The sequence below is a fragment of the Acinonyx jubatus genome, chromosome A2, assembly GCF_027475565.1.
Source record: "Acinonyx jubatus isolate Ajub_Pintada_27869175 chromosome A2, VMU_Ajub_asm_v1.0, whole genome shotgun sequence".
Classification (NCBI taxonomy): Eukaryota; Metazoa; Chordata; class Mammalia; order Carnivora; family Felidae; genus Acinonyx; species Acinonyx jubatus.
This window is the reverse complement of record NC_069383.1, coordinates 96,961,458-96,982,247: the sequence shown is the minus strand read 5'-3', so window position 1 is coordinate 96,982,247 and position 20,790 is coordinate 96,961,458. Positions and strand designations below refer to the sequence as shown.

Genomic DNA, 20,790 nt, shown 5'->3' with positions numbered 1-20,790 from the left:
TAGTCCAAACATTTTAGAAGCTTAAAAAATATGTAGGTGTACACAGCACATGCAAAACTAACTTGGGAATGGTAGTTCAAAGCTAGTAGGTCCTTATCCTTCTGCTCTGCAAACAGCCACGTATTAGAGGAGCACACCTTTAGGTGGTACCTTTTTTGTAAGTGAACATTATGAAGCTGACCATCTTCCTCCCCTCTGAGCACCAGAGCTGATGAAAACCAGAAATCTGATACATTTGCTTTGAAAAGGCCAGTATCACCCCCTTATTATTAGGCTTAATGCAGTTATAATTGCCTACAATAAAGGATGTTCATTAGATCTTTTCCTAAATTAAAAAAAATATTTTTTAATGTTTATTTTTGGGAGACAAAAATCATACTTTAAATATATAAAGAACATATAAACCATTAAGAGGTACGCTAAAACCGTATTATAAAGAGGTCCAAGAAAAACTTAAAAAAATTTTTTTTAATGTTTATTTTAGAGAGAGACAGAGCACGAGCGGAGGAGGGGCAGAGAGAGGGAGACACAGAATCTGAAGCAGGTTCCAGGCTCTGAGCTGTCAGCACAGAGCCTGACATGAGGCTCGAACTCACGAACTGCAAGATCACAACCTGAGCCAAAGTAGGACTCTCAACCAACTGAGCCACCCAGGTTCCCTTTTTTCCTACATTCTTAATATTCATTGGAGGGAAGACTTTCCAGAAATATTAAGCTTAAATTCAATATAGAGCATGAGGCCTTTGATCATTGGAAGTTATTTCTGTTCTGGAGCTTGTTTCTTTAAAAACAAATATTCTTTGAATAGATTATAGAGTGAAATAGGAGTCTCCCTGAAAGCACTTTTGCAGATAGTACAATCTGAACAATCTTTTAAAGTACAGTAAATCTTGGGGCGCCTGGGTGGCGCAGTTGGTTAAGCGTCCGACTTCAGCCAGGTCAGGATCTCGCGGTCCATGAGTTCGAGCCCCGCGTCAGGCTCTGGGCTGATGGCTCGGAGCCTGGAGCCTGTTTCCGATTCTGTGTCTCCCTCTCTCTCTGCCCCTCCCCTGTTCATGCTCTGTCTCTGTCCCAAAAATGAATAAACGTTGAAAAAAAAAATTTAAAGTACAGTAAATCTTTGGTTTGTGAGCATAATTTGTTCCGGAAACATGCTTGTAATCTAAAACACTCATATCAAAGCAAATTTCAAGAGCCATTGGCTCAGTTTTGATCATGTGACATTCACCATCACATACTGCTCATATTGCAAGACATAGCTCGTTTATCAAGTTATAATTTATTAGAAATGCTTGCTGGTCTTGTGAAACACAGAACTTTTACATGCAATCCAAAGTTTTACTGCAAATGGTAGACTACTGTGCATGTACTTTTGTGCTTTTATTTTTTTAATGTTTATTTCTGAGTAAGAGACAGAGACAGAGGGTGAGGAGGGGAGGGGCAGAAAGAGAAGGAGTCACAGAATCCTAAGCAGGCTCCAGGCTCTGAGCTGTCAGCACAGAGTCCAACACGGGGCTTGAACCCACAAACTGTGAGATCGTGCCCAGAGCCAAAGTTGGACACTTAACTGACTGAGCCACCCAGGCACCCCTGTGCTGCTTTATTCGTGAACAGCTACACACTGTTTATTGTATATGTGTTAGTTTACATATTGTTTCATGTTTGATTGTTCTCTAACTTTTACTTCCTTTCAGTGTTTGCTTGTTTCTTCTTGCTATTGCCAAATCATAGAAAGCCAGGGCCTGGATGGGCCATCTGTTCTGAAGTAAAAGCAAGTGACAGTTTTTGTTTGTGTATAATTTGAATTAAGAGGCTCTTCTAACCCAAGTGACAGGAAATAGTATTGTGTCATGAAAAAATCCTTGATTTCTATTTGGAAATCACCATCTTGAGTACTTCTTCCAGTTAAGTTTACTTCCATCCACCTTGGGCAATTGTGAACAGGCTGGGACTTGGCCATTGCAGACAGACATTGTCTTCCTTTGCTTTGAGCATAGCAGTGATGTGTATTTGCAGCCCACCACTTCCTATGTATCCAGTAATCACTGTGACTCAGCCGTTGGACTCCCACTACCTTGAAGACATCTTGGATAATGCACATTGTCATCAGAAGAAAAGGCAACTGTTTCCCACAAGCAGTTTGAGCAAGTGCCCCCTGCACACCCAGCTCAGGGACTGGAAAAGGGCTTCACTAGAATTGTAAGAATTCCATAAAGACTGTGGAAGAGAGAGCACAGTCAACAAATCAGAAATCACAGCCAACAAATGGTAGTATGACTGCTACATCCTTTACTCTACAGGATGTGGCATGTCTTCCCCTGCAAATTGCCTACCAGCTGGCATGCTGAGTGGGTGGGGAGGGCCCGGGGAGTTAGAGTGTTAGGAACACTGTGCCAGAAGAGTTTCAAGCACTGGTGCTAAAACGATGGAGAAGACAGGTACTGATTAGGAGGAATCCAGGAGGCAGTCTGGAGGGAGCAGTCATCTGATGGGCCTTGAAATCTAAGATTTCTTTCTCTTTTTTTTTTTTTTTTGGAAATCTAAGATTTCAGACACGATAAGAGAGTGGCCTGCAAATGGAAAGAAAACACACACACAAAAAAAGGCCTCAGGAGGAGAAATATGAGCTATGCCTCAGAACGAAGATACCCATTTTGGCCAGGGGATAGGTAGGCTGAAGCCACAGTAAAAGAAAGCCCTGGAAAGGTGAGTTGGCCACCACATGTGCCAGTGTTAGCATTTTGCATGTGGCTTGTGGCCATGATAGATTTGGGAGTAAGCATATGATTGCACAGTTAATGGATGGTTAAGAGACTATGATGAATATGTCCTGACAGGCTGATAGGACTTTTTGATAAATCACACATTTTACTGTCATTGATTCCATTTTTCTAGGATTGGCTTCCTCCTATCTCTCTTCCCTTCAACCATCCCCCCTTCACTGATTTAATAATACCTGATGAGACGTTTTATTACTCCCGGTTTTGGTAAAGTTTTTAACAGTAAAGATGAAGAAGCTGAAATAAAATACATGTATACAAAACAGCCAGAACTTGACAAAGTGGCCTCTGTCTGCTGGCACACTGGGAAGGTCGAGGTAATGCTCAATAGGCAGCAGCACAAGGGTTTCCTGAAGTCAGGCAGCCTTAGGCCACGTGAGTGTTTGGTTTTCAGTTTGTATGAAAAATATTTAGAAATACTTACCAAGCACCTTACAAGTGAGGCAATGCTTTTACCGCTCGTTGAGATGCTTGGCAAACCTGCTGTGTACACAGGAGGCCTGATGGCTGAGGAGGTCAGGGAGGAGGCGGGAGGATGATGGGAAAACCTCTAGGCCCCACCTACAGGATTCTTGCCTCCTTAGTAACCTGTACATCATCCAGGCTTGTTTTTTGGCCAGCGTCAGAGTTGCTCAGGTGAAAGTACATTCAGGAACATGTAGAGAAAAACTGTGGCATTTTACAATCCAGGGTAGAAAAGTGGGAGATGAAAATATTAAAAACATGCCTCTCAGACATAGGTATGTATCACATATCACGTGTGGTATATTAAATGCCTTTTATCATTAAATAATAAGCCTTCGAGGCAGAAATTTTTTCCTCCACCACATAATACTTAGCTTTTTTATTATTATTTTGATATCTGATCTTATTTGTTCTTCTTAGAACAATCTCATTTTTGACAGGACTCAGACTCAGAGATAGAAGCTTTCCGAGAAGACAGCCTCCGTCTCTTGGCAGTCTGTTCCTGGTGTTTTCCTTGGCCTCCTTCATTCTGTTGGCCACCAGTCTGGCATATCCTGCAGCCTCTTGCTTATGTTTCTCAGTGTGCTGCTTCCAAGCAGTATGCCAACGTTTGTGCTGGACGACTGGTGGAGGAACAAGATGCTGAATCTTGAGAGCTTTGGTTCTAGGTTTCTTCCCTTCTTTGTTTAGGGGCTTTCTCACAAAGACTGGCAGACATCATCTTCCTTCAAGCGATTGTAAAGTTTGAGGTTTCTGCTAGCTCTTTTGGGGCCCCGGGCAATGAGGCACTGTAGTGTCAGTGAGTCTAGGAATATCCTTCTCCCCTTTTCTCACGATGGCCACATGGAGAACACTGAGGTTGGTCTGCAATGCAACCTGAACAGATATGGGCTTTCTCCAGTCCTCCTTGGTTGGTAGCAGGAATGCCCCTTGCTCAGCAGCAGGCAGACACGGCCATGGGTCAGGACACCTGCTTCATGGGGAAGCCTTGTTTGCCGTTGCCACCACTGATTCAGACCACATCACCCTTCCATTCTTCACCTAGTTCATCAGCAGCAACTTCTGTGGCCATTCGCTTCTCAAAAAAGGTATGAAGTTTCCATTCATCGTCCACTTCGATGAGTTTCTAGCAGTCAGCAGCTGGCAAAGAGATGTTCAGCTTCATCCTGAAGCAGCCTGCTGCCTCCGAGTCGCCGCAAAAAAGACCTGTAACACTTAGCTTTTAAGTGCAGCTACCATGTGTCAATCACCTTGCAGCCTTAATAAGAAAGTAATTTTGTACTTCCACGTCAGTTTTATAGAGAAACCAATTCCTCCAATGAATGTGGTTGCAGAATTCTAAACACTAGCAAACTGAATCCAGGGACATATAATAAGTGGTATATTATTTTTCATAAAATATGGTGGTGCCTATATCTTTGCAGTGCCCTCCTCTGTGGGAAGATTATATATCCCTGTCTTGTTGAACTCAGGTGTGACCAGGTGGCTTGTTTTGGCCAATTGATTTGTGAGTGGAAGTGATAAGCAAGACTTCTGAGTAAAAGTTTTAAGTGCCAGCCCTTGGTTCTTCATGCCCTCTTTTCTCTCTTCCCAAAAGTCAGTAATGTTCTAGATGGTAGCTACTCTAGGGACTTGAGTTCTGGAATGAAGATAATATGTGACAGAGCTTACAGCTGACCCACAATGGGACATGTAGCATGGGTGAGAAATAAACCCTTAAAAGCCCCTAAAATTAGGGGCCATTTTTACATCAGCTTAACCTAGCCAATTCTGTAAACAGTGACTAAGATTTATTTCAGGAATGCAAGGTGGTTCAATATAAGGAAATCTATTGATAGAGCTAATCATATTAACAGAGCTAAGGAGGAAAATTATATTTATTTCATTTTTTTTTTAAGTAGGCCTCATGCCCAGTGTGGAGCCCAACATGGGGCTTGAACTCACGATCCTGAGGGTTAAGACCTGAGCTGAGACCAAAGTTGGACACTTAACCAACTGAGCCCCATGTGATACTTTTATAGATACAGAAAGTCATTTCACAAAAACTCATTAAGTGTTCACATTAAAAACAAATGAGAATCGATAGTTCCTCTCATAAGAGGAGAGTGTGTGCACGTACATGTATTCCCAAAGCGATCATCTTACCCAACCGGAAAACTACTAGAGGTTTTTTTCCATTCAAGTCAGAAACAAGATAAGGATACACTATATCCACTATTTTTTAACATTATGCTGTATCCAATATAGTTAGGCAAAAAAAAAAAAACAAAAAAAAAACAAAAAAACAAAAACAAGAGACCTAAAAATTAGGAAGAGTAAAGCAGTTGCTATTTATGTAGATGGTATCATTATATATCTGCAAAACCCAAAAGAATCTGTGGAAAACTAGAGTATTTAGTAGAGGACATTAATGTTTAGAAACAATCTGGTGCCTGGGTGGCTCAGTCTGTTGGTTGAGCATCCAACTCTTGATTTCAGCTCAGGTCATGATCCCAGGATTGTAGGATTGAGCCCCGCGTCCTGAATGTGGGTGGCTCAGTCTATTGAGCATCTGACTTAGGCTCAGGCCATGATCTTGCGGTTTGTGGGTTTGAGCCCCGTGTCAGGCTCTGTGCTGACTGCTTGGAGTCTGGGACCTGCTTCGGAGTCTGTGTCTCCCTCTCTCTGCCCCTATCCCACTCATGCTCTGTCTCTCAAAAATAAATAAACATTAAAAAAAATTAAGATGATCTTTCTCTCTGCTCCTGTCCCCCTCTTGTGCTCTCTTAAATTAAAAAAAAAAAAAGAAAAAAGATAATGGAGAGCAGACCCTATTTACAGTAGCAAACAAACAAACCCAAAATAGTAAAAACTTAGCAAGAAATCTGCAAACTTATATGAGAAGTGCTGAAACACTACTGCAAGATAAAAAAGTAGAAATGGACAAATGAAAGGGCATACCACATTTGTGGATAGCAAGGTTCTCCATCAGAAAGATGCCAGTTCTCCCAGAGTTAAATTTAATATGATGCCAATAAAAATATCACTAGTGGTTTTTTAAAGTTAGACAAGCTAATGAGTTATAAACCCATTTGGAAGAATAAACAAAGGTAGCCAGGAAATCCTTGCAAAGCAAGAGCAAGGAGGGAGGACTAGACGTTAAAACATATTTGTAAATGAAATAATGAAGTACTGACACATGAAGAGATGATGCTGTGTTGCAGGATAGAGAACACGGAAGTACCCAAGTGTATACAGAAACCTGGTTATGATAAAGGCAGCATCTAAGTCAGGGGAGGGAGTGAAGGCCTCTGAAAAATGATGTTGGAAAAAACAGCTATATGCATAAAGATAGAATTGGATCCATTGCTCAGCATACAATTTCCAGTTAGGTCAAAGATCTAAATGTAAAAATGAAACTATCTAAATACTAGCAAAAATATTGGTAAACTCTTAGAACCTGGAAGTGGAGAAACTTTTCCAACCATGAGTCATCATCTGTAAGTGATCAGAGAGACTGATAAACTTGACTATATAAAAACAAATTTCTGCATGTCTGGAAATAACAAAAACAAAGCAAAAAGTAAATGACAAACTTGGAAATGATTTACAGCGTAAATCACAAAAGTTAATATCCCTGATTTTTAAAGAGAAAAAGTGGAGAAAAACAGTAACCCAGTAGAAAAGTGGCCAAAAGATATTAATGAGTTCACAGAAAAGAAATGCAAGTGAATTTTAAACATTCGGGGGGGGGGGGGGGGAAAGGCTCAACTTCATTCTTAGAAAGAATGCAAATTAAAAGAAGATACCATTTTTCTTCAAGCAAATTGGCAATAACACCTAAATTTGAGAACCTACTTTCTTGAAAGGCTGGGAGGAATCAGCCTTTCTTAAATTGCTGGTGGGCACACAGTGATACAACTCCTATAGAGTTGTATAGAGGGGAACTTGACAAGACCTAGAAAAATGTTACATGCCTTTACCCTTCGACCCACCAATCCCACGTCTGAGACTCTGCCAAAGATATGATGGCAAAAATACTAAATGCCATTTAAATAGTATTATTAATGCAATACTATTTGTAATAGCAAAAACTGGAGACAACCCAAATATAACCAAAATATCCATTAATAGAAAACTGATTAAACTTTGAAACCTTTGATACTTTCACACGATTGAAGAGTGTGTGTATAATGCATATTGTATATGCATGTGTGTGTGTATATGTATGTATGTATATATTAGCTCCTATTTTCAAAAAGAAACACTGGGATAATTACTACCTTAGAGAAAGCAAACAAAGGGCCAGGGGATATAGGTAGGGAACAGGTATAGAAACTTTACTTACCTGAATGTATCTTTTGTACTTTTGACTTTGAAACCATGCTGTTTTGTTTTTACATAATTTAAAAATAAAATTAAATCACAATCTTTAAATGTGTGTGTGTGTATATATACACACACACACAATATTGAAACGAGAATCTGTAGTGAAGAAATATTTCTAGTGAGTTTAACAGTTCTGACTCAGCATCTTTGGTAGGATATATCCAGATGGCAAAAAGAAACCCCAAGAAATCTTAAATTCCATTCAGTGGGCTAGTGTGAGCATACATGAGTATACACTCATTCACTCACACACACAATCGAGACTTCCTCCTAGTGTGAGCATACATGAGCATATACTCATTCACTTACATACACAATTGAGACTTCCTCCTTTCCACAAATGTAACTTCCATCTCCAAGAGAAAGAACTTGGCTCTCATTATCCTAGGTATATTTACTAATTTGCTCAAATCTAGAATATACAGAAAGGAGTTCCAGAATTGCTAACTCTAAAAAACAAAAAAACCCTAATAACTAGAGGGTTTCACATGGTTTTTTTACACTTGTAAAGGCAAATTTTATAAACAGTGAGACGCACAAATATTAAAGTGTACAATTCCATGTACATTTACAAATGCTTGCACTCATGTAATCCATACTCTATGAAGATTGTGATCATTTCCATCCCCAGGGAAAATACCCTCAGGCCCCACTATAGTCGATTTCCTGCTCCTACTCTGATCCCAGAGAGAACCATGTATTGATTTTTTTCACATAAACTTTGGTGCTTGAGATTTACTTTAAAAACACTCCACACATCAATGAATCTAGCTTACAAAATTGTGATTGTTGAATGTTATTGGTTGATGAGTGTATGGGTTTATTTTATCATTTTCTCTACTTATGAGAATTTTTGAAATTGTCGGTTTTTATGTTCAGTAGTATTTCAGTGTTTGTTCAGGGGCAGTCTCCTTTCCTAAGTATTAGTGCCACTCTGTATTCTTTCGTGAATTCTTACCATAAACCATGGGTTTTCAAAGTGAGTGATAAATTAGACAAGTATCATAACATCTCAGGCAAAACACATCCCTTCTCTCCAATATCCACCCAGCCCCTCCCTCCCCACTTTTCTCATAAAGCAAGTGATTTCATCTAAGGGAGGGAATTATGGCAGGAATTTGCTTTAACATCATGTTTATATAAAATATTTGAGACATTAGATCAGCAAGATTTACTCTTAATAGCTCAAAGAAGGAAGCTTTTAATATTAACCATTTTTTAATGTCAATATATCCAAACTACTGTCATAAAGCTCTATACTTGTTTACCTAAGAATCCCTTATCAAGTTGGGTGGCAGATATCTTACATATGACAGTATTTTAGGTCCCAGTTTCAGTGGCATGATTTAAATGGGGATAAGAAAGATCTAACACAATCCAGGATACTTTAAAAAGAAAACATCTAAGAAAATTACACCACTCTTTGAAAAGGGAACTTAAAGGCCACAAACATCTCAAAGGGGAAGACTGTGTTGTTTTCTGCTTCTATTAAACACATGGGATGAGCAAGACAGCCAAGTTCATACCAAAATTAAAACTGTTAAAATTCCTCTCAGTCCCCAGAAAAGGAACTTGGAAGCAAAGTATAGTGAATTTGAGAGTCATTTGCTGAAATTTTAATATTAAAGATGATCCTAGTTTGTGTTGGGTTTCTTTATCTAGAAACACAAAGAATTCACGGTTTGTGGAGAAAACAGAGCAAAAGCTGAAAGCTTTGAAAACACATCAAGGGTTCTGTATAGGAAACATGTTCCGGGCAAGTCCAGGGACCTGGCATGCAGATCCATTTGGAGAAGCCCTAGTTATCTAGGACCTCACCTAGGACTGGTGGGAAAGTCTTGTAGGATGGTTGTTAGAATCTTGTGTTTTAAACCAGCAAAAAAAGCATTTTTAAAAAGTTAAATCATTTAATTTCTCTTCCATTGTATCATTTGCCACAAAAATGACCCTACCTGTCATCTAAACTATTCCCCACATGACACTAAAATCTTAAAGGTGTTCCCTGAAATATATTCATGAGTTCTCATTATTTTTAAGAAGCACAGCAAAGGAAAATATCAGATTTGTCCATTGCTATCCAACTGGGGAAAAAAAAATAACGTTTCTCTAATACATTTAATGTACTTTGTACTAATTTATATCCCAGTTTGTGGGGTCCCCATTGATTTACTTTTTATAGCCCAGGTAGCATCTTTCTTTGCCATTGTACTGATTATACCAGTAAACCATCTCTCAAATTCTCCCATTTTGCAAATGTAAATGTTGGCCACAAGAGCGCGGTGCTATCAAGATCAGCACAAATTAATCACAAGCATTATGAAATGTCTGCTTGACTGATGGTACTTTAACAGCGTCACCTTTCCACAGATACCGGGAACTGTGGCTTTATAAAAAAAGTTGCTCTTGATGAGTGCAAGAGTTAGTAGATTAGAAGACAACACTAATTCCTAGTTCTAGTCCTGGCATTGAGAATTCAGTATCTATATTTGCCCGGGTAAAGACCACTACTGAAGATGTAGCTGAGAGAAAGAGATGATTATAGTATTCTAACGGTCATTGGAAATTTTAGCCAAAGATCTTTTTGTATGATTTTACAAATTTAGAGATTTTTAAAACTTTGATTTTACTTTTGTCTTAACATATGTCATTCCAAGATATCTGTCATTCAAACTTCCCAGCAGTTTGATGATTCCCTTACTCCTATTGCTACAGCATCCTATGGTTGGAGGGTGTGGGAGCTGACTACAGAATGTGTCCTTAGTGGTGTGCCTGAAGCCAGTGGGAGTGTTACAATGGTTCATCTGTGTTAAACAATACTTAAATACTGCTTCCATTTTACAAATTAAGTCTACACAAAGCCAGTCGAGGACACTTTCAGCAAATTCATTATTCATAACAGAGTAGGAGGGACAAGATGGAGTAGATATGTTTTTCCCTGGAATTCTTCCCACTAAATACAGCTAAAAGCCCTGGACATAGATAAAATAAACATGAGACACTTCTGAAAGATGAAGAGAAAGAGAATGCAGATTGGCAAAGTACCTCAGTAAGAACATAGTAGTGAGTTCCTTGTGTTTTTTGTTTGTTTGTTTTGTTTTGCTTACATGTCTCAGACTGGGGTGTAAATGGAATGAGCAACCCAGAAACACCAATGAGAGCAGACAACAAAAGCCAAGAACAGCCTGCTCTCTCAAGCCAAAGGACCCAAAAGTGGCAACCTAGAAAGGCAAAGAACTTTTATACAGTAATTGTGGATTCTAGCCAAACACATGGAAAAACCTCAGTCCCACCCTGTCAGCAAAGGCCAAGTGGAGTCTAGACTTCCTCCCTTGCTTGGCTACAATGAGGTCTCCCCAACCCAGTTCCCTATTGGGGTGGTGGCAGAGAAGGCCTGAGAGAGAGCTGGGACTCTCATCCCTGCCTGATGGTATGCCACTCCCCACCCCTGCCCCGTGGTGTCAGTGGAGGCCACCTGGAGAGCCTACACTTCTCCCCACTCTAGCAGGAATAAGCGCCCAACCCCTTGGTACCACTGGAGCCCACATTCTCCAGTAGGAAGCAGTAATGACGTACCTCTATCCCTGCCTCGGTGTCAAGAGAGGCTGAGCAGTGAGCCTGAACCTTCACCTCCACCTGGCAGTAGTGGGGAGGCACTGTATGTACCCCGACTGTGCCCGCCAGTGTGGTGTCAGAGAAGAAGACCTGCTAAAACAGAAGATTTAAAAAAAATTTTTTTTTCAACGTTTGTTTATTTTTGGGACAGAGAGAGACAGAGCATGAACGGGGGAGGGGCAGAGAGAGAGGGAGACACAGAATCGGAAACAGGCTCCAGGCTCTGAGCCATCAGCCCAGAGCCTGACGCGGGGCTCGAACTCACAGACCGCAAGATAGTGACCTGGCTGAAGTCGGACGCCTAACCGACTGCGCCACCCAGGCGCCCCTAAAACAGAAGATTTAAATACGATCCAGAGTCTCACTGTACACAAAGTCACACTTTCATACCAAGAACCAGGAAAATCTCAACCTGAAGGAGAAGACGATCAACAGATACCAAGATGGAGATGACACAGATGTTGGAATTATTGGACAAAGCTATTAAAGCAGCCATCAAAAACATTTTAGAAATCGGGGCACCTGGGTGTCTCCATCAGTTAAGGGTCCAATTTTTGATTTTGGCTCAGGTCATGATCTCTCGGTTTGTGAGACAGAACCCCATGTTGGGTTCTGCACTGATAGCATGGAAACTGCTTGGGACTCTCTCTCTGCCCCTCCCCAACTTGTACTCTCACTCTCTCAAATAAACTTTAAAGGGTCACCTGGGCGGTTCAGTCAGTTAAGCATCTGACTCCGGCTCGGGTAATGATTTCACAGTTCCTGAGTTCAAGCCTGTGCTGACAGCTCGGAGCCTGGAGCCTACCTTGGATTCTGTGTCTCCCTCTCTCTGCCCCCTCCCCGCTCATGTTCTATCTCTGTATCAAAAATAAACACTAAAAATTTTTTTTTTAAAAACTTAAAATAAATTTAGAAATCTTCGTTAAGCAACTATAAACATGCTTGAAACCTGAAAAAACAAAGTCTCAGCAAAGAAATGTAAGAATCAAATGGAAATTTGAAACTGAAATTAAATAAAAATCTCACTGGAAGGGCTGAACACCAGAGTGGAGAGGAAAAGGGAAAGAATCAGAGACTCAAAGTTAAAACAGAAATGACTCAATGTGAATGGGGATAACAGACTGAAGGTAGTATCTATGGGTTTGTAACAAAAAGATCTAACAAGTCATCAGAGTCCCAGAAAGAGAAGGTGGGGCTGCAGAAGTATTTGGGAAAAAAAAAAAAAAGGCTGAAAAGTTTCCAAATTTGGCAAAAGACATAAATCTATATATTCAAGAAGCTGAGTGAACCCCAAACAGCATAAACTCTTAAGAAATCTTGATAAGACAAACTTCTGAAAACTAAAGATAAAAAAGCTTGAAATCATCAAGACAGAAACAACTGCTTGCCAATAAGGGAAAGATAATTGAGATCACAGATTTTTCCTTGGAAACCACAGAGGCCAGGAAAATGCATACAATTTTTCAAGTGCTCTAAGAACTGTCAACTCTGAATATATCTGGTGAAATTAGCCTTCAGGAATTGGGGGGGGGGGGGGGGGGCGGAGACATCCTCAGACTCTGGCAAACTAAAGTTGTTGATTGAATAGACCTATACTGAAAGAAGAAGGACTAAAGGAAGTTTTTAAAACAGAAAAGAATGTTTTTTAAAAAAAGAGAAGTCTTGGAACATCGAGGAACAATGAAAAGAGTGAAGATATGGGTAAATGTAATAGACTCTCCTTCTCCTCTTGAGTTTTCTGAATTGATGGTAGAAACAAGATATATAACATTGTGTGATGTAAGACTTTCCTCAATCTGGGAAAATGTTGACCTCAACTGATTTTTGTGATGAAAACAGTTCTGGATCTTAATTGTGGTGGTGGTTACAGGAATCTACACCTCATGAAGTGGCACAGAACTGGACACATTGTACTACCATTGACTTCCGGGTTTTGATACTGTTTTGTAGTCACCGAAGACATACTGTACTATCTTTGCAATTCCCTGTGTCACCATCTAGGCCCCCAAACCTGGCCTTTACTGTCCAGCTGCTTGTACTAACCTTTCTCTTACATTTTACTGTAAGCTCTCCTTTTCAGCTTTCCCCTTCACTCAAATGAAATCTGAGAACCACCCACCCCCCACCTTCCCAACCCACCCCCACCTCCCCAGATGCAACTGCCTGGACTCTCTGGCCTGCCCAGACCATCCCATTTGAGCTAAATCTGACTCATTTCTGCACAGATGGACCATGGAGTGACCTCTGGAATGAGTACTATTACCTTTTTACCTCATTTTAATACTAAACTCTCCGTCTAAGAAGGAAACTCAGCCTCATTTACAAAGTATACAATGTATGGGCATGCGTGACCTTACGCTTGCCTCTAAATAGGATGACCAGGCTCCCCCAACTAAATATACAACCTAACCCTAAGCAAAAGGAACCCATTCACCCTCTCTCAGGGAGTAACAGCTTTGGAAGCCATTCCCTGGGAACTCTCCTTAGTTGCTGCAAATAAAAGTTTCTTTGTGTGAAAACTCAACCTTATAGTTTCTGACTCATCAAGGAGTGAACTCATGTTGTTTTGGTTCACTCACAAATCTTTACTTCAAAATAAAGTTTTTAAAGGGTATAGGACAAAGACACTGACTATGCTACTTTGAGAGGGGCAGGGATGAAGTGATAATCCCTCCTCCTGAATAATTTCCAGCTCTCAGAGATTAAACTGATCTCTTCCCAAATATCTTCCTTTATTTTCTGCTGGGTACATTTCTCTCACAATTTGTTAGAAGGCTGGTTATTTTAACAAGAGATAACTAGAGAGATACTACCAGTAGAAAAACCCATCACAGTTTACTGAAATTAAGATTACATTTTTTTTAAAAGCTTATTTGAGAGAGACAGAGTATGTGAGAGACAGCAGGGGAGGGGGCAGAGAGAGAGAAGCAGAGAAAATACCTAGCAGGCTCCTTCTGGTCAGCATAGAGCCTGACGTGGGGTTGGAACTCATGAACCATGAGATCATGACCTGAGCTGAATGAAATCAAGAGTCAAATGACCTTGAGCGAGAGGTGCTGAATCGACTGAGCCACCCAGGTGCTCTATAACAACATTTTACATTAAGAATGTACTCTGGGTGTGGGCGCCTGGGTGACTTAGTTGGTTAAGCACATCTTACTCAAGTGAGGCTCACTCTTGATTTCATTCAGCTCAGGCCATGATCTCATGGTTCACGAGTTCCAGACCCATGTTGTCAGGCTCTGCGCTGACCAGGAGAAGCCTATTTGGGATTCTCTCTACCCCGCTCTCTCTGCCCCCCTCTCTCTCAAAATAAATAAAGTTAAAGAAGAAAAAAGTTACTACTGTTAACGTATTTAGGAAAACTAGTTTAGTTTTAGTAAGTAAAACCCATATTTTAATAAAATGCATAAGAAGGAACGCAACCAAAGCTGTAAGATTATTCTGCCACGTGAAAGAAACTGGTTTCTGAAGGACTGTATCAATATTGGCTTTAAATAGGAAATATCCCATATTTCAAATACATTTAGGTTACAACAGCCTGGGAGTTGGCAAACTTTTTCTTAAAGGGCCTGATAGTAACTATTTTAGGCCCTAAGATCTCTGTTGAAACTGCTCAACCCTACAGCTTTAGTATGAAAGCAGCCACAGCCAAACATAAATGAATGGTCAGGCTGTGTTCCAATAAAACCTCATTTAACAAACAGGCAACAAGGGCCATAGAATGCTAACCTCTGCACTAGCCTGAGCTCAGGTTACTCATTCTCCAGTTATTAAAAAAAAATCCATACATAACCAAGTTACACACAACTAATTTTTAAAAATTGAGTTATGGACCCGAGCTAAAATGTAGCCAAAGGTAAACTGAATAAACATAGGTAAATGTAAATGAGAGAAAGGAAGGAAATGAAGCCAGAGTACAATCCATAGGTAAAAGCCCTTCCCTAGCAGTCAGGAGGTAGACTCATTGTTATTTAAACAAGTTCTAACATAGGTCTAAGCACAAGGAGTTAAAAATGACCACTGGAAGATAAAGTATCAAAAACACAAAAAAGGTGAAAGCAGAGTCCAAAACCATAGCATCAAGCAACAAAATATACAGAGCTAAAGGATGTGCAAGATCTCTATGTTAAAAAATACAAAACAATGCTGAGAAAAATTAAAATGAAATATAGTAACTTGTTCTGAGTGTTCTGCAAGACCAGTAAACATTGCTAATAAATTTTAACTTGATAAACAAGCGATATCTTGCAATACAAGTAGCACGTGACACCAAAAGTCACATGATCACAACCGAGCCAATGGTTCTTGAAATTCTCTTGATATATAAGTGCTTTGGATTACAAGCATGTTTCCAGAATGAATAATGCTCAAAAACCATGGTTTTACTGTAAACGGAAACATATACTGTGCTTATGGAGTGGAAGATTCTGTTAAAATATCAAATTGATCAACAGATTTAATCAATGTCAGTCAAAATCCTATGAGGCTTTTTTTTTGGTGGGGGGGGGAGTAATTTTGGTAGAAATTGCCAAGCCAACTCTAAAATTTATTTGGAACTGCAAAGGACCTGGAATCAACAGCAGTTTTGAAAAAGAAGGAATTGGAAGTCCTATTTTGACATCAAGACAAAGTTCTGACAAAAGTATAAGCAAATAGATTAATGGAAAGGAAGAGCGTCCAGAAGTAGATCCACAGAAATGACCTTAGATAAGCACAGTGCAACAATTCAATGGGGAAGGAAAATCTCTGACAAATGGTGCTGGAATGATTGAATATTCAAAGATACTTGACACCTACCTAAAAGCCTCTGTCCCCACACACAAGTGTAGTTCAAAGTGAATCACGGACCTAACGTAATAGCCCTAACTATTAAAGTTTAAAAAAAAAAAAAAAAGTATCTTCATGACTTTGGGGTAAGGACTTCTTAGAGAGGATACAGAAAGTATTAGCCATAAAGCAAAAAGTGATAACTGGACTTCATCGAAATGAAAACCACCTTCTTCTGAAAAGGCATTGTTGAGAAAATGGATAAGCCAGAGTGGGGAAAAAAATATTTAATACATAAATCTGACAAATGACTTGTATCCAGAATATATAAAGGACTATCACAACTGTTAAATTAAAAAGGAGAAAAAAGGACAAAAGAATGGTTCAATAAGCACATGAAGTAGTGTTCCTCATTAGTCACCAGAGAAATGCAAATTTAGCCAGTGGGCGATACCACTGCCCACCCACAAAGATGGCTAAAATGAAGACGATGGCCAACACTAGATCCTGGCAAGAAGGTGAAGCAGCCAGGACTCAGGTATTGCTGACAGGAATGGAAAATGGGGCAATCACCTGGGGAGGCCATTCTTCAGCTTCTTAAAAACTTCAGTAACCATCTATCCTATGACCTAGCATCCTATGCCTATTTAACTGGGGATAAATGACAATGTGTCCACAAAAATTCTTGGACAAGAATATAGAAAGCATCTTTATTCAGAATAACCAAAACCTGAAACAGCTGAGGGATCCATGAACAGAGGTGTGGACACATAAACTGTGGTATATTCAGAGTATGACACTGCAATAGAAAAAACAAACTACTATGGCACCTGGGTGACTCAGTCGGTTGAGTGTCTGACTCTAGATTTCAGCTCAGGTCATGATTTCATGGTTCATGAGTTTGAGCCCCACATTGGGCTCTGCACTGACAGCGCGGAGCCTGCTTGGGATTCTCCCTCTGCTCATCTCCTGCTCATGCTCTCCCTTTCTCAAAATAAACACACACACACACACACACACACACACACACACACACACACACACACAAAGAGGAACAAACTAACTACTGATGTAAGCCCCAACATGGAGGCATCTCAAAAACATCACGCTGAGGGAAAGCCAGACACCAAAGAGCAAAGAGCACATTCCATATGATTCAATCCATGTGAATCTGAGGATAAGTCAAACTATAACAATAGAGTAAGAGCGGGGTTATAGGGTACACATGGCAAGCCTGATGCAGTCTAGTGTAGATTTAGATCTACACATTTCCTTATTTGCAAATTATATCCCCACTTCCCACGATAAAACAATAGTTGAGAGTAGGCCCCTAAAGATTAAGAGTTTTCATCTAGTTTTTTAAATTATTCAACAACCTGAAGGTACTAGGTGGTAAATGACTTTGAATGATTTTGACTATTTTTAGTTTCATCAGTACAATTCAAATTCCTACAAGTGTGAGCTTAAAATATATTTAAGATTAGTTTGTTAGTACCCTGAATATTGACCGTTCCCCCTATATAAAACAATCTATGTTGATGCCATGGATCGATCTTGCTTTAGGCCTCCCTGAACTGAGCTGTATACAACCCCATTACGTTACTAGGACTGTTATTCACCTCTTGCCCAACATTCTCTAAGTAACCTTTATGACTTTTTCTCTAGTAAATTTTCTTCCAAACTGAGGTCAGTTGTAAAAGTTTAAGAGTTTGTGGTGTCTCTTAATTAGCATCCAACCACTGGACAGTGGCATTTTGCTCTTACTTTTCATGTGAAAACCACAAAACAACATTAAAACACAATTTCCCAATTGACTAAAACCACATATACATTTTGCATATTTCACAAACTTCTCATCAAGCTAAATTATTAGTGAATTTTATTATAATTAAAACTGGACTTATAAATTCTATGACTAAATTCAATAATACTGTTTAGTTCTTTGTAAACTTGTTAAAAGAAAAAATTTCCAGTATTAGGTAAGTATAAAGCTAGTTGGTTAGTCATTAATGGAAAGATTTTTATTTGGCCCAATTTTGTGAAGACTCTTCATGCTCTATTTATATCATATAAAACAAAAAATTCAGTATACTTTTACAAGTATAAATGCTTCTAAAAAAAAGGCACTGTACAACTCTGAATTCAAGGTACAAAAGCAAGTAGGGATATCAGCACACTGCAATCAGCTAAGTGGTCAGCTAAAGGAAAACAAACACAGCAACTGTAGTAAATGTATTTATTTTGAATGTAATATAAAATGGCTTGGAAAAAGTCTAAATGTTATCCGAATGATTCTGATTTTAAAACTGGACAAATCTATCAAATATAAAAATATGTCATTCAATAGTGGGTATTCTCACCTCCCTCCTATTTTTGTCAGAGAGATATTTACAAAAATTTGTCTCGAATTGTGTCTTATTTCTTCCAAGACTTACCTGAGGCTTAACCGAAGTTTTCACCGAAAACCCTGCCACTATGGCAGAATTTCCTCTTCCTCCTTCTAGAACTTGTTTAGAAACTGTGTAAATAAAGCCAATTTAATGAGAAAATAGTGCAACCTGATGTATGGAACTGCCTCAGCAATCTCATCTGCTGGTGCCCCTGCACCTGCCCAGCAGGGCTGGGTGTGACTACAGACCACGGGGTAAATGTGTAACACTGAACTCCGCACACACCTGAAACGGGTGGTGAGGTGCTGCCACTGTCAGGATGTGACATCTGAGAACCCATGCTAGGAAGAGAGCATCATGTGACTTCCAAAGAGCAGCCTGCAAAGGGACTGGTCTGAATTGTACACAGTATAGGGCACAGTGCACAGCACAAGCCTGGCGTGTGCACAAAGTACACGCGGGAAAGACCAACTGCATTCACGAGCATCTAACACCCTGAGCCTAGCGAAAGATAAATAAGGACACTACTAAGACTTTGTGTGAAAAAGAGATTTAGTTGCTTCAAGTTACACGGTGTACACTTTTACATTTCCATTTAAAAAAATTTTTTTAGTGTTTATTTTTGAGAGACATGGCACTAGTGGGGGAGGGGCAGAGAGAGAGGGAGGCACAGAATGTGAAGCAGGCTCTGAGCTGTCAGCACACAGCCCCATGCGGGGCTCGAACCCACAAGCTGTGAGATCATGACCTGAGCCGAAGTCGGACGCTCAGCCGACTGAACCACCCATGCGCCCCTACATTTCCATGTTTTTAAATAAGAATTTACTATTCACTGTGGGGCCTACTTACAATTGAAGTGTTCAATCCCAATCAAATTACATTCTACTGAGTATATTTGTATAAATCTTTAGGGAACAAGGCTTCCTCCCTAATGACAAAGTATCCAATGTCAAATTTTTTATGAACAAAATAAAAGTTTATAAATATTTTGGCATTTTAGAACTTTTCCTAATACAATCTGAGGTCTAATAAACTCAACAGAAATAGAGATCCGATGGCCAAGATGAATATGCTTCCAGTCTTACCCCTCTCTGGGGTATTTTGTTAACAAAAACAATACAACAGTGTCTTTGCATTGACCAAAGCAACCATCATGTTGATCAGATCACACTGACACTTGCAAGTGACCAAAATTAGGTGATAAGCATGTGAGGTGGTGGCAGGGGACAGCCTTATGAAAGGGGTAAATATGTAAGGTGTGAGGAGGGAAACAGCCGAGAAGCCAACGCTGGTTTAATATTACAGGATTACTTAACCTACCTTGACCTTAAAACCAGAATAATGGGAGGTGAAAAATCAACACCACTCTTATTAGTGACGTTGAAGAGAAAAAAAAATGAGCAAGGGTTTTTCACTGATAGGTTATAAGCATTAGGCAAAAACAAAGACAAAAGAAGTCAAATCAAGTCGATACAAAGCAGTAATAAAATATAAAAATAAGACATTATTAAACTATTATGGATGTTATTCTAGGTCTCAAAATTTGAAAGATACCTAATTAAAATCTTACTCCTCCAAAAAAATCCAAAGTGAAAAAGTATCAATTTTAGTAAAGATATCAATACATATATGCATATATAGATACACAAGAATAATGCAAATAGATTTACAAAGATGTTAATTTGGCACTTTTACTTGGATTTTTAAAGAAAGTAAATACAGATTATCTTTGCATAACAAATATTCATTCTGGAGAAATAGGATTTAGAAATAAAAGGTTCAAACATCTCCCTTCTTAAAAATAACATTGACACAGATAACTTTACCCGTTAAAACTCCTGGTTGGCAACTTTATAAATCTGTCTTGATATATCTAAATCCACAAGTTTGACAAAGTAATTTTAGTTTTTTTTCTATCAGTGATACCTGGTTTGTCCACTTTCAGTACATGTACCATTTGGCCAGAAGTCCATAAATAATATTAATGTTTTCAATGTAGAAATCTTAAAGTTCTAAAGGGAAGTATTGCTCAGTAGATAAATTCTCCTGGAATTTCTTGTAGCAAAGGTTCCTCAAATTTAAATCGTTTGGAAATGGCCTTTTGCTCCATTTTCTCTTTTTCAGACTGTCTGCATTGTCCTAAAGTATATGAAGTAAATACAATTAACTCCTCTGTTACAACTGATTCCTCGGTTTCTGGTTTCTGAGTATCTGAATTAATTTCAGGCACAGAATCACCTTCTTGGAGTGCATTTGCTTCTTCTAATGTCCCTTTCACCTTGAAAGAAGGATCCTGAATATTGCTCTCTGTCAACCACGGATGTTTTAGACATTCTTCAGCTGTGGCTCGATGTCTATAAAAAGATACACATTTCACACTTAGGTGGTTTAAAACTTCAATTATA

General features: G+C 39.3%; 1 protein-coding gene across 4 annotated transcripts in view; it reads right to left on the bottom strand.

The window, feature by feature from the left end:
- Positions 1-16,691: 16,691 nt before the first annotated feature.
- Positions 16,692-20,790, bottom strand: part of STK17A (serine/threonine kinase 17a) — a 41,305-nt gene continuing 37,206 nt past the window's right edge. The window contains exons 7-8 of one of the 4 annotated variants that reach the window (XM_053218666.1): positions 20,624-20,763; positions 16,692-20,524 (exon numbers count right to left, since the gene is read on the bottom strand). In XM_053218666.1, the coding sequence (XP_053074641.1) occupies positions 20,415-20,524; positions 20,624-20,763 (250 nt within the window). In that variant the 3' untranslated portion in view covers positions 16,692-20,414. Of the gene's footprint in view, positions 20,764-20,790 lie in introns of all 4 variants that reach the window. The other 3 variants (XM_027071590.2, XM_053218664.1, XM_027071589.2) reach the window with 3 other exon arrangements.